At 40.5% G+C, this 27147-nt stretch overlaps 1 protein-coding gene across 19 annotated transcripts in view; it reads left to right on the forward strand.

Annotated features, from left to right (window-relative positions):
* LMO7 (LIM domain 7) overlaps positions 1 to 27147 on the forward strand; it is a 212411-nt gene that overhangs the window by 143746 nt on the left and 41518 nt on the right. For 7 of the 19 annotated variants that reach the window (XM_043892157.1, XM_043892160.1, XM_043892156.1 and 4 more), the window contains 10 exons: positions 2505 to 2535; positions 3551 to 3664; positions 7523 to 7721; positions 13289 to 13541; positions 13931 to 14164; positions 14499 to 14777; positions 15048 to 15248; positions 16108 to 16830; positions 17849 to 17878; positions 25664 to 25781. In XM_043892157.1, coding sequence (XP_043748092.1) covers positions 2505 to 2535; positions 3551 to 3664; positions 7523 to 7721; positions 13289 to 13541; positions 13931 to 14164; positions 14499 to 14777; positions 15048 to 15248; positions 16108 to 16830; positions 17849 to 17878; positions 25664 to 25781 — 2182 coding nt within the window. Of the gene's footprint in view, positions 1 to 2504; positions 2536 to 3550; positions 3665 to 7522; positions 7722 to 13288; positions 13542 to 13930; positions 14165 to 14456; positions 14778 to 15047; positions 15249 to 16107; positions 16831 to 17848; positions 17879 to 25663; positions 25782 to 27147 lie in introns of all 19 variants that reach the window. The other 12 variants (XM_043892166.1, XM_043892171.1, XM_043892168.1 and 9 more) reach the window with 9 other exon arrangements.

Genomic DNA, 27147 nt, shown 5'->3' on the forward strand with positions numbered 1-27147 from the left:
TGCCCTCAGGGGTGCTTATGAGAAAAGTGGGATGCTTTGCATTGAATGTTAATAGTGTGGTGGTTTTCAGCCTAGTATATCCTTTGTGTTGAGTATTGATGGTTCTTTGTGCTTTGGTTAATGTCTGAGGTGTGTATGTTGGCCATTAATATAAAAGGAGACTGTATATTTTACATCTTTGTTATTTTTTATTATTGCTTTCTAGTGATTTTTTTTCCCCTACTTCTTTGGAAATGTTGATTTTTTTTTTTTAATAAGATAATTTTCTTTTTACTCAAGAGATAAGCCCTGGTTTAAGTACTTGGGCTGTGAAATTTATTTGCTTTTTTGAAATATGTATCTATTTCTATACGTGTGTTTTGAGTGTACAGTTCACAAACTTTAGAGATGGAATGCACATAGGTAGGCAGTGTGTTCAAGATATAAGAACTAGATCAAACAGATCAAAACATAAGAAATAATAAGCTCCCAGGAGTGCATCACCATTTCCCAGTCACTTCCATCCTCCCTACCGGAGTGAACACTATCCTGAATCTTAACATCTTATCTTTGTTTTGCCTGTTTTTGTACTTGACATGAATGGATAATCCAGTGCTCTGCCTGGCTTCATTTGATCCCCAGTGTTTGTGAGATTGAACCATATGGCTGCAGGTTGTTTGTTCTTGTTGTTACAGAATATTTCATTGTGCAAATATTCCATAATCGATCCATTCGGCTCTTAAAGATGTTAAGTATAGCTCCAGTTCATTCTATTATGAATGGTGCATCTACAAAGGTTCTCATATGTGACTTTTGCTGAATATCTGTAAGTATTCCTTTTGGGTATATACTGAGGAGTGGAATTACTCGACTGTAGAATATGCATATATATCCAGCTTGAATAGATGCTATGAAGTGTATTCAAGTAGTTGTACCAATTTACGTTTCCACAGTAGGGTGAGAGCTCATGAATTTTATTTTTGTTATGCTGTTCTGGTGGTAGACGGGAGTTGCATGTTCTTAGGTTCACTTCAGTTCATGTTTGTTGTATGGGAAGGAATGGTTGTAGCTATCTTCATGGATTCTTTGAAAGCTAAGTTAAATATTTGTGTCTATTTATGAGCTCATTCTCTTCCCCTTTGTTTCCCTGTGTATATATGTTATGTGTGCATGTTTTCTATGTCTTACACACACATGGTGTGTGTGTATATGCTCAGTCCTTCAGTTGGGTCCAACTCTTTGTAACCCCATGGACTGCAGTCCCCCAGGTTCCTCTCTCCATGAGATTTTCTGGGCAAGAATACTAGAGTGGGTTGCCATTTCCTCCTCCAGCGGATCTTCCCAACCCAGGGATTGAACCCACATTTCCATGCCTCCTGCATTGTAGGCAGAATCTTTACCTCTGAGACACGAAGAAAGCCAGTGTGTGTGTGTGTGTGTGTGTGTGTGTGTGTGTGTGTGTGTGTGTGTGTATACTTTTTTTTTTTTTCTCATAAGTATACTACTATGACTCTTAGACTGGAAAGTTGCATTGAAGGGTATCTAGCTCAGGGTCTTGCATCTCTCCTGAACCAGCAACGATCTTGCTTAAGTCTCTGAAAAGCACCAATAGTTTAGAGTGACCCGTTTGTTAATGAACTCATGTGTTTTTGTCTTCCACATTGTGGTGACATCTGTTTCTTTAACTTTTCCCATAAATATCATGCCTTTTTACAGGCATGGGGTGGGGGGAACTCATGATGCTTATGAAAAGTGAAAGTGAAGTCGCTCAGTTGTTTCCGACTCTTTGCGACTGACTGCATGGGCTGTAGCCTACCAGGCTTCTCTGTCCATGGGATTTTCTAGGCAAGAGTACAGGAATGGGTTGCGATTTCCTTCTCCAGGGGATCTTCCTGACCCAGGGATCAAACCCGGGTCTCCCGCATTGCAGCAGACACTTTACCCTCTGAGCCACCAGGGAAGCTCATGATGCTAATAATAGAGTTAAATCTCTAGGCAGAGATTCATGGCATTTAAAAAATCACACTTTTTAGCATCTGCAGGGGTTTGGTCTCTGAGCAGTTTTCTCTGGGGAACTTCAGTGAAAAACCACCATGCACAATGGAAAAGAAAACTGTGCAAAATTACTTTTGTTTTTGCCTATTTACATTTTTTGCCTTTCCTGATTGTTTTCTGCCATGACCATATGTTGATGTTTTCCCCCTTTTGGTTGAGTTTAAACATTGTTTAAAATGAAAATTTTAAAAATGCAAATAGCACATTTTATAAATCAGGCTATAATAAATGAAATTTTAAAAAGACAACCTTGCTTTTAATAGAAAACTGACCATTATATTTCGTGAAATCAATGAATATGGAAAAATCCTCTGATGGATAATACACTCTAAAGTTTCTGAACTTCCAGGTGATATTAACATTCATAGAACTTTAGAATACAAGTGAGTTTTTTCCTAGTTAATAATTAACAATTTCATTCAGGTTCATAGATATTACTTAATGAATATTTTCTTTTTTCTTCTTTACAGGCAAGAAGAAACTGATAGGAGAGTGAAAAATGTAAGATACATATTTAATGGAACATTATAAATGGTTTCTTAACGTGTTCTGTAATAGGGTAGTGAGAACTAAAAATATCTGATATGTTCTCTGTCCTTTTTCTAATGGAATTTTTGTTAGAAACAAATTCTAAATATGCTTAAATATGGTTGAAACGTATATTATCTGATCTCATAGTATAAGAAGGTGGGTTAAATTTAGGAAGTGGGTCCTTACATGTTAGTAATGTGGTAAAGGCAGATAAGGGCTTCCCAGGTGGCGCTAGTAACAAAGAACTTGCCTGTGAAATCAGGAGATGCAGGAGGTGTGGGTTTGATTCCTGAGTCAGGAAGATCCACTGGAGGGGGCATGGAGATGCACTCCAGTATTCTCGCCTGGAGAATCCTATGTACAGAGGAGCCTGGCAGGCTATGGTCCATAGGATTGCAAAGAGTTGGACGTGATTGAAGCGACTTAGCATGCACGCAAAGGCAGATAAACAGACTATAGGATTTTTAGGAGAGTGAGTCAGAAGCCACCAAAATCAGACTTTAAGGAGAAACACTAAATGTTTAAGAACTCTGAGGAATTAGCCAGTGTAGACATATATATAGTATGCTGCATATTAGAAGAATTTCTAAAAATGTGACAGCTTTATTTAAAAACATAAGGGCTAAATATCCTTGTTAGGGAAGCTGAGAACTATTGATTTTAAGTGTTTAGTCTGTAAGTTTGTTGGAAAAATATTGTCTGAAAAGTTTACTTGATGTTTTCTTCCTGTGAATTTTTTCCTGCTTCGTGGGTACTGGTAGAATGTACAAATACTTGTTGGGGGTCTAAGCTTTTGGTGTGAGAATGTGCTCGGAGAAGAAGAACATTTTTGATGACCCTTCTCCTTCATGGAATTTAAAAGAAAATCTACTTTTCAACCATAGATACATATGGTCTTTTATCTAGAGTGCTCACTTGCATTTAAGCTTGCTGTTAATTACTTAGACTCATCAGTTGTTTCATGGCATTTTTTTTTTTTTTTAAGGTTTTGATAACTTTGTACTGGCTGGGAAGAAAAGCACAAAGTAACCCCTACTATAATGGTCCCTATCTTAATTTGAAAGCATTTGAGAATCTTTTAGGACAAGCTCTGACTAAGGTAAGGAAGCTCTATCTATATGAGACATTTACTCCAACTAATAGTACTTATCTTCCCCTTCCCCTGTTTTTTCCATGTGCCCTCTGCCTTCTTTTACTTTTTCTACAAAATGTGGTGGCTCTGATTGGGATGGGTAGAGAGGATTGTTACTTATCTGCTGACTTCATAAGCCACCACCAAGGAGTGAGTAGTTCAGACCAGTTTCCAGGATATGTGATATAGGTATAGGTATTTATTTCTTAATTTTAGGTAACTCAGTGAAAGACTCATTGACTTTCTTTCTTCAACACCTTATATAACCCAACTCTTTCTATACTCATTGTGAACTCAACCTGTAACTGCTTCAGGCTATTAAAATGTGTGTATGTTACTCAGTTTCTTTATCTCATTGTTTTGCCATGGGTCACTATATCTCTAATGTTCTTATTCCAATATCTTCACAATTCTACCATGCTACGTCTGTTTCCTAAAGAGTAATAAATGCTGTTCTGTGAAACTTGATGAGATTTTTAAGTTAGAATCTTTGGTTTTAAACACATTTCTAGTCCTTCATATTTTGGAGTCAGTGTTGCAAATTTTGAGTCTTTAAAGACTGTTTGAAGAGAGTCAAGTGCCAAGGCTATCCAGAGTTGGCCAGATCCTCATTCATAAGATCAAATGGGAGAACGAATCGCCATGGGGGTATTTATGTAGGAGAATCTGCAGTATTCAGAAGAAAATATATCATCAAAATAATTTATCACCATCTAATTAATAGTAGTTGCTTGATGGGTCTTTATGACCAGTAAATGATTCTGTACCCATCAGGCATTTAGCATTAGTCGCTGGCACATTGTAAGGATGTAATAAATGCTAGCTACTATGATTGGAAAATAGATGTTCTAGGCCAGGATGAAAATGATCTCTTTGCCTTATAACTACTCTCGTCTTTAGTTTTGCCTAAGCTCAGCCATATATTTTATAGAGAGTTGAGATTATAGTCTTGAAGGTTAGAGTATTCCTTCTGGATTTTTATTTTTAAATCGTAAGGAGTTGATAATATCCTATTTAAATTCCTTAAAACAGTTAATTCAGATAATCGTTGAGATAATATCATACCTGAGCACTATATGAGGTGTTAGAGAAAGCTCTCACACAAGGGAGATGACCCATCCTTACCGCACAATTGTTTGATGTAGACAGGTGAACAAGTAGGTCAGTGCAATGGTGGAAGGCTGGGCTTGGAAGGATGAATGTGGCGGGGCTTCAAGCATGAGCAGAGTCTGCCTTACAGTTATTTCAGCTAAGAAAACATCCAGTTAAAAATAACATGGGACTTTGGCCCTTGCATTAGTGTGTTCTCTTTACAGCCTTTGGTTCTTTTTATGGCAGTCTGAGTCAGGTTCAGTAACCCTCATAGAGTGTGCTGGGAATGCTTTACTTAAGTGTTTCCTGCCACCAATGTCAAAACCAGAGTGCATAACCCAAAGAATTTTTCATAGGTAAAGCTATAGCTGTGGTTCCATTCCATTATTATGGCAGGTGGAAAGCCATAAGAGGTATGTCAGTATATGTTTTGCATCTGTTCTCTTAAAATCAAAACCATTCTGTTCATCAAGCTTTTCTCCCTTAACTAGTTATGCTTAATAGCCAATCTAAAATATGAATAAAGAAAAAATACTTGCAGGGACTTCCCTGGTGGTCCAGTGGTTAAGAATCCACTGCCAATGCAGGGAACACAAGTTCGATCCCTGGTCCGGGAAGATTCCACATGCCATGGAGCAAGTAAGCCCATGTGCCGTAATTACTGAGCCCCCCCCCCGTGCCCTGGAGCCCACGCTGCACAACAGGAGAAGCCACCACGTTGAGAAACCTGAGCACCGCAACTAGAGAGTAGCCCCCACTCGCCACAACTAGGGAAGGCCTGAGTGCAGCAATGAAGACCCAGTGCAGCCAAAAGAAATTCAGTCAACTGTTGCCCTTGAGTCATCCTACAAGTTGTAGGTGACTCACTTTAGGTGACTTGTCAGAGGAAAGTCCTTGTTGGCAGGGTGGGGGAGGAACCAGGCAACAGGGCCAAACTCCAGTTCTTTTACAACTATGTTGGCACATCATCATTAACTTTTAACACTTACGAGGTCAAGAATCATTTCCTGTGTGTTGCACTCTAAGGATTCAACAAATATGTGTTTAAGAAACCTGATGAATCTAAAGATTTACTTAGAATTTTAAATTTTATATTTTTTGAGAAGTATTTTGGTGGCACCAGCTTCTCCATCTGCTTGGACATAGAGTACAGGGTAGGCGCTTGCATTTGCATGACAAGATGTCAACTCTAATTCCAGGGTGTGTGTGGCAGATAAAATATATAAAATCTCACATAAATCTATTGGGCCTTATTGGCACTTAAACACTTGTCACACAATTCAACCACAAATTGACATCCAGTCTTAACCAAAAGTGTGCCTGAGACAGCTGCTAATTATTCATTGTAAACCTTTTTTCTTCAACTTTTTCCACATGTTGAAAATATTCATAATTCAAAATTGAAAGAGTAGTGTAACAAATACCCACCTGTTTTCCATCAGATTTAATCATTAAACGTTGTTGGCTTTATTTAGGTATCTATCCATTATTTCATGGAGATTTCAGGTTGCTCACTCCATGCTGTTCTTAACAGTAAGAATATTCTTCTGTATACCTACAGTGTCTCCTAGACCAAAGAACATTCATGAATATTCTCCATTATTTAATATCCAGTCTATATTCAAAATATCCCAATTGTTTCCCAACTCCGTTTCATAGCTTCTTGTCTAAATAATGATTTAATGAAAGGTTCACATATTACGTTTGGTTGTTAAAGAACGTAGGAATTCTTATCTCTGTGTTAGTATCATTATCTGAAAATAACATTTCTCATTTTGCTGTTAAGTAACGAAATTACCTCTACTGTATTAAAAAATTATAGAGTTAATAACTGTTCACTGATTATTATGTATTAGGACTATGCTAAAGGCTTTATAAATTCTACTGAAATGCTAATTTTTAAAAGTCCAATTGTATTCTGCTATTAACTTTCTTAGAGGAAAGTTAGTTAAAAATGCTTATTTTAGTAAGTTCTATATGATTTACAAACCTATGGTTAATAACGTTTACTTTATTTCTAAATAACTGTTATAGGAGCCAAACAAATATTTCATCTAGGTACAGGGGAAATGTATTATATATCAGCAAACAAGTCCGCTTTCCTTGGTTCAGATCTAATTTTGTAACCAGTGAGCTTTCCTTGGTTCAGATCTAGTTTTGTAATCAGTGAAAATAGACAAGTTTGTGAAGTGTATACCTGCTATTCTTACCCCTCTCTCTTTTAAAACTTTTCTTTTTGTTGAAGAACGTTGTTATGGTTTTGTTGTTGTTGTTCAGTAGAAATGACCCCTAATATTTCCTGGAGGTAGGCTGAATGCACTCTTATTCTCTTCTCCTTTTGAATATCAAAATTAAGGTTGACTTTTCTCTTTGCCTCCTTTTATGTTTATTGCCAGAAAACTGTATGATTTTAGCTCTTGAATGTTACTCTAATTATTAGTTGTTCTTTGATTGAAAGTTTCCTCATTATTAAATAGATTCTGTTACCTTAGTAAGTAATACTGGGTACCTCCATGTTGTCACATGAGTGCTAAAGTGTTAAGTCATGGGAAGACATTTACAGATTTATGTTCTGATTTCTATCAAATGTTTTTCTGACATTCCACTGGGAAATCTCAGTGCCTCATCTAATCAGAGATAGCATGACTTGAGCTATGCAAACAAAGACGCCATAACTGATGACATTTTTGGAAGTTTTTGCTCACTTACTATTTCCGAACACATGTCCTTTAGGCACTTGAAGAGTCCAGCTGCCTGAAGAGGAGTGGCAGGGACAGTGGTTATAGCGACATCTGGGGCCCTGAGCGCGGGGAGCTTCTGGCTTCTCCAGGCAACTGTAAGAGGGAGGACTCGTTTGAGAGCTTGGACTCTTTGGGATCAAGGTCATTCACAAGCTGCTCCTCCGATATCACGTTGAGGGGGGCACGTGAAGGTGAGCTGCATTTTGGACTTGATAGTTTATTTTTATTTCTTAGTGTATTGAGAGAAAACTGGGAATGGGAGAGAGTAGAAAAATGGAGGGAAAATTATTGAGACAAAAACTTCACCAGGAAGTATATATCGTGGAGACTGGAATAGAACTGAGGGTGTCTTGTCTTTCCTTTCTTCCTTATGTCTCTCCATCCTTCCTTTTCTCTCTCTCTTTCTCTGTCTCTCTTGTTCCTTCCTCACTGTATTGCCCCTCGGGGGGTGATAGTTTCACTTTTTAAAAATCTGTTTTTGGAGGGGATTAGGGCAGTAGTAAAGAATCTGCCTGCCAATTCAGGAGACGTGGGTTCAATCCCTGGAACAGAAAGATCCCTGGAGAAGAAATGGCAACCCACTCCAGGATTCTTGCCTGGGAAATCCCATGGACAGAGGAGCCTGGAGGGCTCCTGTCCATGGATCCTAAAAGAGTCAGACACAACTGAGTGACTAAACCACAAGGGAAGAGACAGTTAACTATGACCTGTTTGATCAGCGATAGTCTATCCTATTTCTTTTTCCTCCATATTCAGGTTTAACAATCTCTGCCTCTGAGGCCTAATAACTGATATATCTAGACATAAAAAAGAAAGTAAATAAGATTCTGTAAAAGTGTGTTCTAGTTCCTGAATAACTTCCTTTCTTCCCTTTTCTTTTCGGCAAAAGATAAAAAGAAGAAACGTCTAAGAAGAAACAGGAAAATATTTTAATAATTATCTCTACCCAAGAAAAGAAGTGATTGATATCTGTCTTGATAGAATATTATGCTAAATTTTGGTTGATTAAGGAGCAACACTCGCATTGTGTTAGAAAATATCTTTTGCTTCTGTCATGGTCAAAGTCAACCCAGAACAAGTATGAGAGGAACATGTTAATGAAAGTCATTCTGTTATGAGAAGGAGTTTTCTTTCAAAATCCAAATGTAAAATTCATTATTTAAATACAAATCTTTTTCCTATGGCTGTTGGGTGGCATCAGAAATTTCTGTAACTATAACTGGAGTTTACTGACTGCAAACCTCTTGTGATTCAAATTTGATTATATTGAAACCATAAGTGGTTTCTTGAACTATTTCTGTGCTTCCACCAGCAACATGAAAATATTGAGAGTTCTGGTTGTGAGTTTGTGCTGGATTGTTAGAGATTTCACTTTGCTTGTTTAGTTTGCAGTTTTATTTTAAATGTTTTCCTGCTTTTATTATAAAACATTTTCAAACATCAGCAAAGTTGGAAGAATTTTACATGCCTGCCTATGTAACTGCTGGGCTTTCCCAGTGGCACTAGTGGTAAAGAACCTGCCTGCCAATGCAGAAGACATAGAGACGTGGGTTTAATCCCTGGTTCGGGAAGATCCCTTGGAGGAGGGCTTGGCAATGCATTCCAGTATTCTTGCCTGGAGCATCCCATGGACAGAGCAACCTAGGAGGCCACAGTCCATTAGGGTCCCAAAGAATTGGATAGGACTGAAGTGACTTAGCATGTGCGTACCTGCCACTTAGTTCTATCATAACATTTACCATGCTTGCTTTATTACACACCAAGCTCTTGTTCTCTAGGCATTAATTATCCATTTTATTTTTCAAGGCACTTCAGAATACATTACACTTGTTTCTAAATGCTTTAGCATGCAATCATGAGCTAGAATTCACCTTTTATTACTACTGTTTTCTTAATTAAATTTACATAAAAGCAGTGTATACTGAATTTGTTTTTCCAGAGTAAAATGAATCAGCAAATATTATAAATCCAAATTATTTAGCTTTTTGAATAGTGATAGCTTTTAAAAATTTGAAAAGTGAATGAGATGGGGGAAGGAGAAGATGGGACAAATTGAGACAGTAGCATTGACATAGATACACTCCCATGTGTAAAATAAATAGCTAGTGGGAAGCTGCCTATAGCACAGGGAACTCAGCTCCATGCTCTGTGATGACCTAGAGGGTGGGATGGGGGGGTAGGAGGGATGCTCAAGAGGGAGGGGATATATATGTATGTATGTACACACACACACACACACACACACACTCGGGGTGCTCAAGAGGGAGGGGATATATATGTATGTGTACACACACACACACACACACACACACACACACACACACACACACACACACACACACACACACACACACACACACACACACACACACACACACACACACACACACACACACACACACACACACACACACACACACACACACTCTTTCTCTCTCTCATGGGCTTCCCACATGACTGAAGTGACTTCACATGCATGGGCTTCCCAGGTGGCGCTGGTGGTAAAGAAGCTGCCTGCCAATGCAGGAGACGCATCCCATTCCAGTATTCTTGCCTGGAGAATTCCATGGAAAGAGGAGCCTGGCGGGCTACAGTCCATGGGGTCTCAAAGTGTCGGACACAACTGAAGGGACTGAGCATGCACGCAGATATACTTACAGTTGATTCATGTTGTTCTACAGCAGAAACTAACATAACACTATAAAGCAATTATCTTTCTATTAAAAATAAAAATATTAAAATTCAAAAACATGTTAACAACAAAGAAAAGTGAATAGCTATTTAAGTTAACCTTTTTAATTACTGCTGTATTTGTTGGCTGTTTGTGATCTCGGTGTAACATTTTCATAGCTATGACTCTTAAGATAGTTTTAAGGAAACAAATCTGAGTTCATAATTCATCTGAGTGATTAAAGCTGTGAATGCAGAGGTTGAAATTCTCAACCTACTATATTACTTTGGACTGGACTGAAGAACCTAACATGTGCTTTGTTTGGATTTATATATGGCCAACAATAATAAACCCTGGAGAAGGGAAAGGCTGCCTACTCCAGTATTCTGGCCTGGAGAAGTCCATGGACTGTGTATGTGTAGTCCATGGGGTCACAAGGAGTCAGACACAACTGAGCGACTTTCACTTCACAACAATAATAAAAGGGACATGCATTGAAGGCGTGTGGGAGTTTATAGCCTCTGGTCAGTTCCCATGCAGTGGTTCAGTGGTGTGAGCCTTCTCCGCAGACTCTTGTTTGGCTGGGTGTCTGGTCCCTGTGACGAAAAGCAGAGGGTTACTGTCACGCTGCTTCCTGATCGTGGGAAAGGAGTTGCAGACCTTGTTTGAAGAGGGTGGGAGTGAAGACTTGGTAATTACAACTAAGGAAGGGAAAAAAATCCTGGGAGCCCTCCAGGATGATAAAACTATTTTTTTTTTTATCATTCTGTTGAAATTCTGCTACCTACACCAGATTGTAATCCCAAATTGATGATCAATAATATTGATGATAAGATTAATATTTTTAGGTTAATGAATTTCAGAGTCATATTCCTAGGTTTTATAGGAAACCTCTGTTGACGGATAGAAAGAAGTGCAATCTAAAGGCTGAGAATTATGTTTTGTTTAGCAGACTTCCTGAGGACTTAGCCCTGAAGACAACCTCTCAGATAGCTCTGAGGGACTGCTTTGAAGAGGTAAGGGAGGAGCCAGGATATATAGGAGTTTCTGCTAAGAGTCGGACACGACTGAGCGACTTCACTTTCACTTTTCACTTTCATGCATTGGAGAAGGAAATGGCCACCCACTCCAGTGTTCTTGCCTGGAGAGTCCCAGGGATGGAGGAGCCTGGTGGGCTGCCGTCTATGGGGTCGCACAGACTCAGTCACGACCTAAGCGACTTCGCAGCAGCAGCAGCAATCAAAAAACAAAAAAGCCCCCAAACAGCCAGGTAGTCAGAACATCAAAAGATTACTATTAATTAAAGAAAAACCAGACATCTCAGGTTATGAATTTCAAGCTTTTCTGTGTATAAGAAGATGCTGGGGACTGAGCTCACTGAAATCATTCCTTTGAAATGCACCTTCCGTAGTGACTCAGACAGCAGAGAATCCACCTGCAATGCAGGAGACCCAGGTTCAATTCCTGGGTTGGGAAGATCCCCTGGAGAAGAAAATGCCTACCCACTCCAGTATTTTTGTCTAGAGAATCCAATGGACAGAGGAACCTGGCGGGCTAGTGTCCATGGAGTCACAAACAGTTGGACACAATAGAGTGACTAATACCTTCAAGGCTAGCACTTAACTACCTAGGGCTAGTATCCTGTTTTTATCCACCCTGAAGCCCCTCAGGGCACACAGTCATGGATGGCTGCAGTGGCTGATGGCTTGATGGCTGAAACATCCTTTGTTTATTGATGGGGCAGGTGATCGTTTTCATCCATAACTCTTGCCATATCAAGAATATTTGCCTACTCTCCAGCATACTGTAGTGGACTAAAAAAAATTAACTTAAAAAATTTCCAAAGCAGAACTGTTCTTATATTTAAAAATTTGCAAGTACAAAATTTTAGTAAGAATCTTGACACTTCTCTCTTACTTACAAAAAATGTATTCATTTTGGAGGCAGTAAAAACAAAGCACCAGATTATTGACTATTGATATTTCTGGTGATACCTGGTTTCCCTGTTCTGGTCTCAAGGTCTCCTAGCTGTGTGTTCAACTGCTTCCTGTAGGGTTCTGTCAGTTTTACTCGCTGTAGACTCCTGCCAGCCAGGGAAGAGGGGACAGACTGCCTTTGGCTCAGGTTAACCTGGAAGTGTTCTTTTGCTAAGAGCAGGTGGCTCCCAGGTACTTAGCTACCAATCTACCGAAGACCGTGGCATTTGCAACTTTCCTTCACAAACACACAGAGGCGGGAAAAAAAGGGCAGCAAGGGAGACGGCTCAGCTGTATCTATAATGTTTTGTACCTTCATTTCTTCCCATGTATTTAAAAGGACAGACTGGCTTTTTGTTTTGTTTTGTTTTGAGAACAGGGTAGTGTTTGTAGTTATCTGACCTTGAGGTGTATCAAACTGTATTCTTTCAGATACGCGCATAAATGATATTGAATCAAAATAGGAGGTTCCCCATATTTCTGTGACCACTGTCAGAAAATGCCTTGAGTTCTGTGGTCTCTTAATATTCCTTTAGGACTTTAGGAGTCATTTGGTCTAACCACGTATGTTATGTGTGATTCTTGCTCATAAGGGTCTCATAAGTATCTGTCAAACTTCTTTGTGATCATGTGCTTTTTGCATCTTTTCTTTGTCTTTCTTGGTCTCTCACCTCACAGAAATTTTGGATGATGGCACAGTTTATTTTAAATGACTGAGGTTCCCTTGAAGTCAGTTCAGATCTCATGTTAGGCATCTTTGATTCTGTGGCTACACTATATCTACATGTAATCCATCAGCAAATTTTACAAAAAATCATGAGAAGATTGAGTAGAAAAGGGGTTCAGCCATAAACTGGAACTTTTTCTACTTAGAATGTGTACCAGTGGAAGAATGTACTGTGTGTACCTCCAGTATGCAAAGCAAGTTCCTCCTAATGGGTCTTATCACAACTTCGTGACAAATTTCTAAAAATATTCCCCACAGTGAGCAGTAGAGCCCTGGGTTTCCAAGGGAAAGACAAAGCAGGCAGGCTGTGTGGGTTTCAGTTAGATGAAAAATCTGGAGACTAAAGCAAATTCCTGTGTCTTTTTTTTTTGTTGTTGTTAATAGGTTGTGAAAGTGACACAGATTCTGAATTTACATTCAAAATGCAGGACCATAATAAAGATGATATGTCCTATAGAAGGATTTCGGCTATTGAACCCAAGTCTGCCTTACCCTTCAATCGCTTTTTACCCAACAAAAGTAGACAGCCATCGTACGTGCCAGCACCCTTGAGGAAGAAAAAGCTGGACAAAAATGAGGATAACAGACGAAGCTGGGCAAGCGCCGTCTACACAGAAGCAGATGGAACGTTTCCAAGGTACTGGGATGCGAGCTGATTACTGAGTTTTAAAATTCATTCGGCTTGGGGAATTTGCTGGGATATTTAAATTTGGTAAAAGGAATAATTCTTAAACTGTATTTCATAGATAACATAAAACTTCATTAATGAAAATCTTTCTTTTTCTTACCTGTGTTTTTAGTCATCCATATCTTGAAGAGATTTCTTCCGTTTTAGAATGTCAGCATATGATTTGCCGGTTCTTTTTTTAGATGCGTGCCTTTGACTCACTGGTTGTCTTTCAGCTTCCTGGATGACTTACATTGTTCATTGTGACTCTGCAGTGTTGCTTGTTTCATTTTTAAAAAATCTGTGTTGATGGAGCTCAGTGAACACAAAAAGAATTCTTTAATTTCCCATCAAATCAGCAGAGCAGAGCGTGATTTTTCGAATCCAGCTTCCTATCCGACGGAGGTGTATGGTTCTGAAAGTGGATCGGACTCGGAGGAGGAACGGAGGCTGCCGGATATAGTTTGGGATGACTTAGCGAACCGTAGATTCCAAGTGAAAAAGAGGCCTGAGAGTTTCATCTCTCCTAAATCTTGTTCACCCATCTTTTCTCCTGCTGACCCATTAACCACTGGGCTGTACAAACTGACGAGGTCAGAAAAATTTCTCCTGGATCGGAATGCCTATTGTGCTATTGATTTTTAATACATAAAGTAACACCCCAGATGGTTTGCGATTTGTCTCTCTCTTTTAACACATTTTATAAGTGTCTCTGGCCCTTCTGTATCAAGCTCTTCTCTACTTAAAATGAGATGCTGTTATAATGCCTTAACTTTGTTGTAGGGTCTGGAATGATGAGAATGATGAGAGTGGAAACGAGTTGGCTGCATTCACAGTGTGAACTTTGTGAGACAGAAAGCATGCCTCTTGTGTTCTGTGTCACAGATTGCTCACGCAGTGTCTTAACTGGTTGGATGTTTTGAACAGTAACACGAGGAGACCTTGGGGCGCACACGTGCAGAACTGGCCAACAGTACAAGGGACTCCAGACTCCTCTTGTTATTTGGAAGAGAACGAAGGCAAAAGAAGTGTTCCAAGCACTGTAAAGGATGATCTTTATGTGCGAAAGCTAAGCCCAGTCATGCCAAGCCCAGGGAATGCTTTTGATCAGTTTCTTCCCAAATGCTGGATCCCAGAGGATGTGAACTGGAAACGAATAAAAAGGGAAACTTACAAACCGTGGTATAAAGAATTTCAGGGATTCAGGTTTGTCTTTGTGCATGTTTCTTTCATTCCAGTGTCCATTCAGTACCCTGACTGGGTGCATTCTATGTGGGCATTTTATGAGAGAGATTAATTTCCTTCCAACATCTATAAACGTGCTCACTGGAAAAAAAAAACAAAAAACACTGTTTGAATTTAGACTTTAGGATCTGGATTTTAAAAAGTCTTCTATACAGCCAGAGCTGGACAGTATTTTTAGTTACATCATTCTTTGTTGTCTTTTCTTTCCTTTCTCTGTGTTACTCCAAGTAGAAGGAATTCAGACTCTGACGATGAGGATTCAGGCTCTGACAGAAGCTCCACCATTTTTAGTAGAATACAAAAAGCAGATCCTAGGCTAGACAGCAACTGTCAAAGACGTTCACTCTTGCTGGAACTGGCTACCAAACGGGCCAGAAACTCCTGGGACCCCCATGCAGCCAGGAGAACCCGTGGTGCTTCAGATGAGCCCAGGTGTACCTGCCTGCATGAGCCCGCCTGCTTGGAGTCCGGCCTGCGACACTTGTGCCAACTTCCGCTGCCCCATTAACTGCTGACCGTGATGAGCTGAGTCGTGGACACTCACTCACTTAATACTGAGATATGAAAGCGTAACATATAACATCATGCTTTCTGTGCAAGCGTGTGAGCTTGAAAGTCTAATAGGATTAAATATTCTTTAGCCCAATCATGTTCAATAGTACAGAGTTACATGTGGCATCATCAGTTCTTGTTGAAAACCATTTAAAAAGGCTTTTTAGACTGCTGACCTAATTATACAGCTGTGCTATGTGTGGAGTTGTGGAGAAAGGAAATAACCTATAGACAGACACTGGGACAGGCAAGACTGGTGAGAAACGCAAAGAAGAAATTCATCAGAGCTTTTTAAACAAAGCTTCAGAGCGCTGAATTTAATTTCTGCTGACCACCTGTGCCTCTTGCATAAAGCGTTTATTGCTCAGCTCTGGAAACCTTTCAGGATCGTTGCTGCTTCTCTGGGAAGGGAGTCAGGCCATTGTGGCCGATGGGATGAGGAAGGGTGGACAGAGCACTGGGTGTGTCAGGCAGGTTCACTCTCTTCCCACTCTAGCGCCATCCCTTGGCCTCAGCGATATCCACCTTTCCTGAGAAGTGGACTCTGCTCTAATTTCATTAAATGGTATCACGGGCGATGGCATTAAATGCTGGTGTTACTTCCCAGCTAGAATCCCTCCCATGGCCCTCTTAAATAATTCACACACAGGGACTGGCTAGTTAGTTGGTCTGCTGCTAATTACCTTTTCTCCCCAAACTTAATAAGATTCTCCCTTCCTTTTTCTTTCCTATGCTTCAGTCAGTTTTTATTACTTCAGGCCCTCCAGACATATTCTGATGACATCTTGTCTTCTGAAACAAATGTCAAAATCGACCCCACAGCTGGCCCCCGGCTCATAACACGCAGAAGGAACCTCTCTTACGCAGCAGGGTGTGGACCAGGAGATGCCCTGGAGATGCCAGTCCTGGATCCCGACTTAGAGAATGACGACTTCTTTGTCAGAAAGACCAGGGCTTTCCATGCAAACCCGTGTGTTCTCCGGGCTTTCGAAGACTTAAGAAGGCTGTCTGGGCAAGACGATCCCATAGAGCGAGATATAATCCTGCAGTGTAGGGAAGGGGAACTTGTCCTTCCGGACCTCGAAAAAGATGATATGATTGTTCGCCGCATTCCAGCGCAGAAGACAGAGGTGCCTCTGTCAGGAGGCCCTGATAGATACCAGCCAGTCCCGTTGCCCGAACCCTGGATGCTTCCTCCAGAAATTCAAGCAAAATTTCTCTGTGTGCTTGAAAGGACATGCCCCTCGAAAGAAAAAAGTACTAGTTGTAGAGTGTTAGTTCCTTCCTGTAGGCAGAAGAAAGACGACATGTTGGCTCGTAAGATCCAGTCTTGGAAGCTGGGAACCTCGGTCCCTCCCATCAGTTTCACCCCTGGTCCCTGCAGCGAGGCGGACATACAGAAGTGGGAGTCCATCCGAGAGGCCAGCAGGCTTAGGCACAGGAAGCGGCTGATGGTGGAGAGGTCAGAGTGTGTTTCTGCAAGGATTATGCTTGTCGTGGATGGTCTTGTGTGACTTTCCTTGTGTGAGAAAGTAGCATCAGATTGCCCGACTCTGCATGTCATGAGCTGTTTTGAAGCATCCTGTTAAAGCATTGATTTTGCTTTGAGAGAAATCAGATCTAATTGTTGTGTGGAAAAAGTGCAATTCCATATTTGCACGTCTCAAAATCACTCCTCTGAGACCTGTTTAAGAAGGTGTGTATCCGCAAACAGTGCCCTTGGCCTGGAGGGAAGACTACGATATGCTTCTGCCATATGACGTTTCACAAAGCTGTTTTCTGATTATATTTACAAGACTTTTATTCTCACGTCCAGGCATTTCTGAAACACTCTGCTTGTAGTCTGGTTTTATCTGTTTCTTGTATTTCAGAGTACATGATTTTTGGTGTAAAAATTTCCCTTAAAATATGGCATTGCAAGTTTCGTTTAACTTGATTTTGATGTCTGATTTTGACCCAGGCTTCTTAGACTATTGACGTGCGACTTCTTACATTGATGGTTTAAAGTTCAGTGCAAATTTTATTATAGTGCATGAATGTTATTTGCTGTCTGCTACACTTTACATGTATGTAATTATGGCCATTTTGATAATGAGTCTGCATTTATGTGTTATGCAACTTGCCGTTTTGATGAATGTTCAGTTTGTGGAACTTTGGGATGGACAAATAATGGGTTAAATGAAATTAGTAGACCTAAATCTAACTTCTTATTAGTTCCTGGCACAGGAAGTTTTTTGTTTGTTTGTTTCCTAAATGAATTTGTTCATTTGGTTCTAAGGAAAACAGGAAATTCTTTATCTTGATCTGAATTCCTTGAGATATGAGATCAATGAGAATTTGAGACATGATCAAGAATGTGACTGAAGAAGCAACCTTTTGAGATTTGTCCATCTCTAATTAGACTCTTGAAGATGTTGAATATTTAGAAACTAACACCAATAGAAAAACATGACTTAATTTTTGATTTTCTGATTTCTTAGACTCTTTCAAAAGATTTATGGTGAGAGCGGGTAAGTTTTATGGTTCACAGTAAAAAAAATCTACACACTGCTTGTCCTTTGTGTGGTATGTCATTGCATTTCTATCCTGGCATGACACTACATGTCTGTGCTGTGCATGGGACCTAAAACAGGGAAATTTTTCCTAATTCTGCAACTGAATGGTCATATTTCTGTCTGAGTACCCAGTGCATGCAATGCCGTATGACAGCATTATTTTGTTTATTAGAAGTTGAAAATTCAAATCCTGTTTTTTTTTTTTTTTGCCTCTAAGGAGTTGATTAAAAGTCACAAAAACACATGCCTGAGATTAGGTTTATTTATTTTGGTATCTGATAGCCACATAGGCCCAACCTCTCGTTTCTGGATGTTGAAGCCCAAATAACTATATTTTAGAAAATCTTCAATGGAAAAATTATATTGGTATTTACTTTGAGTTTAGAAGGCATGCGGTTGGCATTATCTGTGTACTCTTAGTTCAAGGAGAGCTTCCTTAGTTGGGGTGCTGAGTGGCATTATTTTCCCTCAGTAAGATTTGGAAACATTTTCAAGATTTCTAACTAGGGTCAGGAATTTTATAACATAGCTGTGTTATAAAGCCAAATCAGACCTCCAAAGCTGCAAAAAATTAAAATATTGGTAGATTCCATGTAAGCTACAAGGATTATACTTAAAACTGTTCCCAGTTTTTTTTCTATAGTTGACCCTCTATATCTGGGAATGCAGCTCCCAGAACGAGTCCTCTTGGATATAAAGGGGTTGATTGTTGTGTCATTTGACTCTGTCACCTGGCAGACACAAAATATTATACAAACAACCTTCTGGAAATATTTCCCATTTTTCGAATAGCAAAATTAAAACAAATCACTTTCTAACTTTTCATATGCACTAGCAGTGTAGACTCATTCACGCTTAGGGCAGATACTCAGGTGACTGCATCTTAATATTTTATATCAACTTTCTGTAACTTTGTGAACCCAACTGCTGGTAGTTTTTGATCAAGAAGAAAATTGAAGTATGACAAATATTTTCATCTGCCTAAGCCTTAGGAGCTAAGTATCTTCCCCTACTGGAACTTACTTCATCTCAAAGGTTCTCTAATTTTGATAGTTTTGGATAATTTTGAGAGTGTGGAGATCTTGCTGCTGCTGCTGCTAAGTCGCTTCGTGTCCGACTCTGTGCGACCCCATAGACAGCAGCCCACCAGGCTCCGTGGAGATCTTAGAAGTTACTAAAATCACTTGTTGAGTAGCTCAGTGGTGTCTGACTCTTTGTGACCCCATGGACTGCAGCATGCCAGGCCTCTCTGTCCCTCAACATCTCCCAGAGTTTGCTCAATCTCGTGTCCAACCATCTCATCCTCTGTCATCCCCTTCTCCTCCTGCCCTCAATCTTTCCCAGCATCAGGGTCTTTTCCAAGAGTCAGCTCTTTGCATCAGGTGGCCGAATTATTGGAGCTTCAGCTTTAGCATCAGTCCTTCCAATGAATATTCAGGGTTGATTTCCTTTATGATAGGGAACTAAAATCAACTAAATCAACTAAAATCACTATATAAAGCAATATAGCCATTCTAGATGTCAAGGATGTAATGGCACAATGGGCCACTAATTGCCAGTAATTCTCAGCCACTGATGTTAAAAATTAGGCTCCAAGTGTGCTTTCAGTAGGCCTTGCAAACGCACGTTATCTGGTTCCTCATGTGTGCTTAAAACATCTCCATCAGGAGGGTGTACGAGGCAATTTTTAGCATGACACTTGAGCATCTGCTAATCTCGATTCGTCATGGGAAAGCTGTTTTGATAAAAAATCTTTACAAACACTTTGAGTGATAACTTTCAGAACAATTTTTATGGGTAAATAAGACTTTATAATGTAAGCAGGTGGCTTTTCTTAAAGGAAATGTGAATACACTGAGTCCAAGTACTTGATGGAAATGTAAACCTGTACCGCTATTCCAGTGACTGTACGTGTTCCCCCTTAGGGACACATTGTGTGACTGGTTTAAGAAAAGAAGAGAGAAACCCAAATGCCGAAGCTCAGCAAGCTAAGGAGTTTTTTGGGCCCTAGCCAGCAGCAGCAAATGCCTTCCGTAGACTGTTTCAAGATTGTTGCTTGCATAGTACACTATTTGTTTTAAATGCTGTTCCCCATGCAGCTAACTGCCAGGGTAACACCAATAAAGCGAGGTTATCTATAAATGGAGACCAATGAATAATGCATGACTTGTTGAATAATGGAAAGTAATACAGATAGGTCTTCAGAAAACTCAGGTGCATTTTAGACCACTTGCAATCAAAAATCTATTATTTGGGATTAAAAAATTTTCTCTGTTACCAGTTTTTTCTTAAGTTGCTCTGCAATGAAAACAAAAATTTAAAATAAATTGAGTATAGACTTTTAGCCTAGAATTTGTCTCATGTTTATAAATATGTTTGTGAATGATTATAAACATGAAACAAATGATATTTCTGGGTGATATTTCTCTGGACATCTTGCTTGCTTTCCAGCGTGGAATACTTACCTGGAAAAATCATTATTGCTCAATAGCCTGTGGTGGAAAATAACTGCCTATAACATGAACGCTTTCTTTTTGGTGAGAACCAAAGAGTTAAAGAGAAATGTGCATCACCCTTTCCAGCCTCAGATTGTTTATTTCTGGCTTGCTTTTTAATTTGGCATTGAACACTCGTCACTTTATTTTTAGTAAGATGCTTTGTGTGTGGCTGGCATTTTCTCACGTGTGCTTTTGTGTTGCATGACTTGTCATATGGTTCCATGACATTTGAAAATTTGGTTATGATGCCTCTTGGCAGAAGCTGTTAACGACAAAGAAATTTGTAATGGTATATAGCTGTAATTTTGTCATGTGGTTAATTAAGCCATGGCATCTACTGCCAGTATCAGCAGGAAGTGAACATTGATTCAAGGTGAAGTTATAATCAAAGACAGCTGAGACTTGTATTTTCCTTACGGGTTTTGGCCAAAAAAAAAATTCTGGAGAACTGTAAGGGCAGCTGGACTTCCCTGATGGCTCAGTGGTGAAAGAATCTGCCTGCAATGCAGGGGACCTAGGTTCTACCCCTGGGTTGGGAAGATCCCCTGGAGAAGGACATGGCAACCCACTCCAGTATTCTTGCCTGGGAAATCCCATGGACAGAGAAGTCTGGTGGGCTGCAGTCCATGGGGTTGCGGAGAGTCAGACACATCTGAGCAGCTAAACAACAATAAGGGCACTTAAGACAATAAACAGGAAGGAAAAACCCAGTCGGTGTGAGTTACTTTCTGAAGATTTTGCCACCAGGAGACATTCAGCAATGTTGTAGACATTTTTGATTATCACGTTGGATGGGTTGAGGCAACGTTGCTACTGATATACTGCTATATGTTCTACAATACACAAGACTGCCCCCTACAATAAATAATTTTCTGGCCCCAAAATGTCAGTAGTGCTGCTGTAGAGAAACACTGATAATAGACTCTAAACCTATAAAGGAAAAGTCTCATATATTGTCTTATCAGTATAATTTATGATAATTGTAAAGTCTCTTTCCCAGGTTTTAGTATTGACTTGTGTTCAGAGAATTCCTGCAACAGTTAATGGAAATATATTTACAGGTGCATAAATAGATATATTCATATCTTTGAAAGTGGAGCACCCCAAACTAAGTATCATGGAATTGCTGTTTGTCATATAAGATTATCAGTGATTTTATATTTAGGAAATTTTGCTACATATCAGTCCTTTTTGATCTGTTAGTTCTTAGATATTCATCTGTAAATTTCCTGAGACTTTTTTTTAACAAAAATGCTCATTGTAACACTAGTCCCAGCATTGTGGGAAAAAAGAGTAAGATTTTAGTGATCTTGTTTTATAATCTACTCTCCTTTTTCATAAACTTCCCCTTCTTTCTCTCTTCACCCTAAGTGCTATTTTTTTTTAAAATTATTCACCTGAAAATGCAGCATGTTAGACCTGTATTTTTTTTTTGGACAAAGTCCAAATGTGGTTCTAAATCAGAATCTTTCCAAATAAGGAAATACAAAGGTAAATGAATTGCAAGAGAATTGTGATTTGCCAGTGAATAGTTATTCATTCTACTGATACAAAACATACTAGGGCTATGTAGTCCTTTACAGTTTTCCCAAATAATCTTCCTGGGAATATCCATGGGACTTATTTTGGGGAGGTAGTCAGGTAGGTATTAGGTTGCATTTTAGAGACATGTAGAAAGAAAAATAGACTCTGTAGTTTTCCCAAGGATCTGCAGCTCCTGAGTTGGTAGAACCAGACTAAGGCTTCGTATAATGAGGTGATTGATGGATGGAGACTTCTGGGCAGTCTTGTTGGCACATAGTAAGCCCTCAGAAGTTTGCTATTATGCTGTTAACTCTGATAAGGAAGGAAAGAATTCTTCGTGATCTGGCTGAAAGGCTCCTACACTCAAAAAGTTCTCGATTTTATCAGTGGGGCCTGGGGTGACTTCTCTAATTTGAAACTGCTTTGGGAGTCAGTTTTCAGTAGATCTCTCATGATCATATTTGCCTTAATAAGAACAGTTGGTGTATAGCACCAGATGGGTTTTTGAAATGCCATCAACATAAACTGACCCGTTTTTCCCAGCAACTCCTTCCTGGTTTAGCCAGATGAGGAACTGAGACTGAGAAGAGTTAAATGATGATCAGGGGGTGGGTCCGGTGGGGAGGGAGGGAGTGGTGAAAATTAGATCCCTCTGCTGGGTCTCACTTCCTGTCTCATTCTGGTGCCTGGCACAGCCTGTTGGGAATGTGCCAGGCTTTCTTAAGTTAACTTGATCCAGGGAACACAGGGGGCTCACATTCCTGCCTTCCACAGGGTCCTGTCTACTCCAGCCAATGTTTGGCTCGTTTACTTATATTGGGGACCACCGAGGGCTTTCCTGGTGGCTCAGATGGTAAAGAATCTGCCTGCAATGCGGGAAGTTTCCACCTCTGGGTCAGGAAGATCCCCTGGAGAGGGAAATGGCAATGGCATGCCAGTATTCTTGCCTGGAAAATGCCGTGGACGGAGGAGCCTGGCGGGCTACAGTCCATGGGATGGCAAAGAATCAGACACAGCTGAGCAACTAACACTCTCTATGTGCCAGGCTCTGCTGTGGGCTCCCCGGGAGGGTGATGGGCCTCTACCCCATGATGATGGTGTTTTCTGAAAAGACACATGTTCAAGTTTCCCAGGGAATGAGGGTGCGGACTGAAAGGGTCTGGACCTGTTGAAACTGGTCAGCCTTCCTCCCACCAAAATATTACTTAAAATGCTAATGTTTCCAATTTTGTTCTGGAATTTCTGTAACCTCGTATGTTGGGCATCCAGATTTCCCTCATACCTTAGAGATGAAAAAAAATCTTTATAGTGGGTTTCGTATTGTATTAGCTCATATAGCCTGATTCTTTGCAGTTACAACTTAAGTGAACTTATATTCTCAAATCAGGTTTTTATATAGTCATACCCCATTAAGTGGGCTTCCCTGGTGACTCAGTGATAAAGCATCCACCTCCCATGCAGAAGATGCAGGACATGCAGGTTTGATCCCTGGGTCGGGAAGATCCCCTGGAGGAGGGAATGGCAACCCACTCCAGTATTCTTGCCTGGAGAATCCCATGGACAGAGGAGCTGTGTTGAGAATACACCCTGGTGGAAGCTAGGAGGCTGATGATTCTAATAATCCAGGCAAGAGATAGGATGATTTGGATCAGAGTCATGAAGATGGAGGTGGTGAGAAGTGGTCACCCCCTAGATATATTTAGAAGGTAGAGGGGCAGAATTTCCCGATGGGATGGATCAGTTACACGTGAGAGAATAAGGAATCTGGGACGGCTCCAAGATTTCTGGCCTGTGTCCTGGAAGGATGGAGTTGGCTTTTATTGAAATGAGGAAGATGGGAGATGAGTGGATTATGGGATGAGCGTGGATGGTAGGATGAGCAGTCTTGGTCTTGGTCTGTTCAGTGAAGTTTGAGTTGCCCATTAGACTTCCAAGCAGAGAATGAATAGTTGCATACATACAACCAGACTATGGTAAAAATTCTGCCTGCAATGCAGGAATCCCAGGTTCGATCCCTGGGTTGGGAAGATCTCCTGGAGAAGGTAATGGCAACCCACTCCAGTATTCTGGCCTGGAGAATCCTGTGGACAGTGGAGCCTGGTGGGCTACAGTCTATGGAAGTGCAAAGAGCTGGATGCAGCTGGGCACACACAGACACACACAACCAGACTATAGTCTCACAGGGATCCCGAGGAATAAGTGGCATTTAAAAAGGAATATATACTGTTGAAAGGGCTTTTAAGTTGAAGGGAAGAGTTCAGGAAAGACCTTCACTGCATCTGGAGGCTGAGTGATAATTTAAGAAGCTTTTTTAAAAGTCTGAGTAAAAGTTGATTGTGCTCTGATCTAGGGTGTTGGCAACAGAAATGGAAAGAAAAAGACACTGAATAAGAGGACCTGATAACTAATTGAACATAGGAAGAAGGGAGAGACAAAGGTGAAAAATGGTTCTCTGATTTTAAATGTGAATGACTGGAGGGCAAGTAACACTATTAACAAGAGGAAAAGCAGGTTTGGAGACAAAATTTTTGGCTATATCATGTAGCCAAATAACCATGTGTTTATAGTCATATGACTTGCCACTTAACAAAATTCTTTCTAGATACTGTTTCCATTGATCCTGTTACAATGGAGATTCGTAGGGGACATCCATGCAGAGATGTTTATTTAACAAGCAGTTGGAATTGATGCAGAGAGACTGGTCCTAGGCTATGGATTTGGGAGTCACTGGCATAGAGATCGTTACTGAATTCCTGAGCTAGCTGGGCAAGTGTGTTATTAAAAAAGTGTGGTGATGGCAAAATCTTGGGGAAGGCAAATTTAGGGGCCCAAGAAAGAGATGCAAAGCTGTTTAAATAAAACGGGAGTCAGTTACAATGAAATAAAAGCAGAAGTGGTAGGAAAGAACATTTTGGGTACCCCACACTCAAAAGCTTCGTGTCTCTTTACTTCTCAATATGCAGGTCTGACCTCTTTTCCAGGAGGTCTGCCTCAGTTTCCCCTCCTCTGATGTGGGTATAGCACACATTCCTCGGCAGCACCGTACTCTACTCAAAGTACCCTAGTTTGAGCTCTTCGAGACTTAACCCACATTACATCCTCATGGCAGCAGTCACACGTGGACAAAACAAAAACTGCCTTAATACAAAAGAGGATTATAATAGAGGTTATATAGTAACTGACTGTGGTCTTTGAGACCGAGCACAGTGCAGGGGCGGGCAGATCTTTACAGAACCCTTGAGAAGCAGCCGCAGCAGCACATGTCTTCATGGCATTGAACTTGAGGAGAAAATATCAGGTAATCTTTAAATAATTTAATAAGTACTCAGAAAAGGCAGCCAAACCTTAAAAGATTATCTCTGGGGGAGATAAAGACAGGTGAATCTAGGGACTAATAATTTTTTTTCTCTAATGTAATCTTTTTATGCATCGACTCCCCGAAATAAGAACATCAGATTATTTTTTTCAGCATGGTTCAGGGTTCATTTAGCCATTCTGTGAAAGAATTCACATTTGACTGGAGTGCTAGGCTCTAGTTTCTGCATTTTGGAAAAACACCATTTACCTCTGTAGTGCTATTTCTGTGGTATTATCACGAAAGCATCTAGGTAGTACTGCAGAATTGTAGATGGAATTTCCAAATATAAGCCCAACCTTCCAGTTTTAACCTTGAATCCGGTTCCACGAACCTTGGTTACCATGAGTATTTTTGTCGTAGGAGTAAGTCCATGAGTGATGTCAGCGCAGAGGATATTCAGAGCTTGCGTCAGCTACGTTACGAGGAGATGCAGAGAATCAAGTCCCAGTTAAAAGAACAGGACCAGAAATGGCAGGATGTGAGTATGCTGCTTATTGGGAGATGGGGAGGATGTGTTTGTTGGCCTCTTCTTTCTCCTCCAAGAAGATAGTCAATATACTCAAGGGACAATTTTTCTTGCTATGGCAGATTACAGTTCCATAGAAAATATGAGCAACTCCCTTTAAAAAAAAGTTTTAAACCCTTCTGCTCTATTTGTTGTATCTTAAAGGCCATTGTGAAACACAGAAGCTCTTTATCTTCTGATATTTTCTGTGGGTTCTAAAAAATGAGAAGCTGCTTCCTTGCAGTGTAGGTAACTTGTTTACTTGCGCGGATGGTTGCATCTGGGGTATGACTGTTAGTGATGCTCATGAAGGGGAAGACTTTGCTTAAGGTTTAGGGGGAGCAGGGGATCAGTACAGAGACTGGGGATCAACAGGGAGAGATCAAAGTGTTCTTAAGAGTTAATAGAGAAGGTTTGGGGAGAAATGTGAATGATTCAGTACTATTTTAGTTAAAAAAGCAGTTATCGAATGTGAATCAAAATAAGATGTTTTCACAGAGCTAATGTCTATTTGGATAAAGATTTAATTTTTAGTTTTGTCCCTGGCAGAAGAGAGCTGTGCCTTTTTTTAAAAGGGTCAGTTGTTATAGGCCAAAGTAGTGTAGGACTTCCCTGGTAGCTCAGCTGGTAAAGAATCTGCCTGCAATACAGGAAACCTCGGTTCGATTCCTGGGTCGGGAACATCTCCTGGAGGAGGGCATGGTACTCCAGGATTCTGGCCTGAAGAATTCCATGGACAGAGGAGCCTGGTGGGTTGCAGTCCATGGGGTCACAAAAAGTCAGACACGACTGAGCAACTTTCACTTTCACTGACACCTATACACTGTATATATTTATGGGCTTCCCTGCTGGCGCTGGTGGTAAAGAACCTCCCTGCCAATGCAGGAGACATGTCCCACTCCAGTATTCTTGCCTGGAGAATCCCATGGCTAGAGGAGCTTGGTGGGCTGCAGTCCATGGGGTCGCAGAGTTGGACACGACTTAGTGATTTTCACTTTCACAGTTCACTCTCAAAGAAGTCTAAGGGGCTTCCTAGGTGGTGCTAGTGGTAAAGAATCTGCCCGCCAGTGCAGGAGCCACAGGAGATGCAAGAGATTGGGTTCAATCTCCCAAGTCGGGAAGATCCCGTGGAGTAAGAAGTGGCACCCCACTCCAGTATTCTTTCCTGGAAAATTCTGTGGGTAGAGGAGCCTGGCAGGCTACAGTCCGTGGGCCACAAAGAGTCAGACATGACTGAGAGACAGCACAGCACCCAGCAAGGAGTGTAAAGATTTATGATAGATAAATTATATATAGCAGACCCAGAGAGATCTGAGGACAACTCTATGGTAAGAGGGTT

The sequence above is a fragment of the Cervus elaphus genome, chromosome 30 (assembly GCF_910594005.1).
Source record: "Cervus elaphus chromosome 30, mCerEla1.1, whole genome shotgun sequence".
NCBI classification, from domain to species: Eukaryota; Metazoa; Chordata; class Mammalia; order Artiodactyla; family Cervidae; genus Cervus; species Cervus elaphus.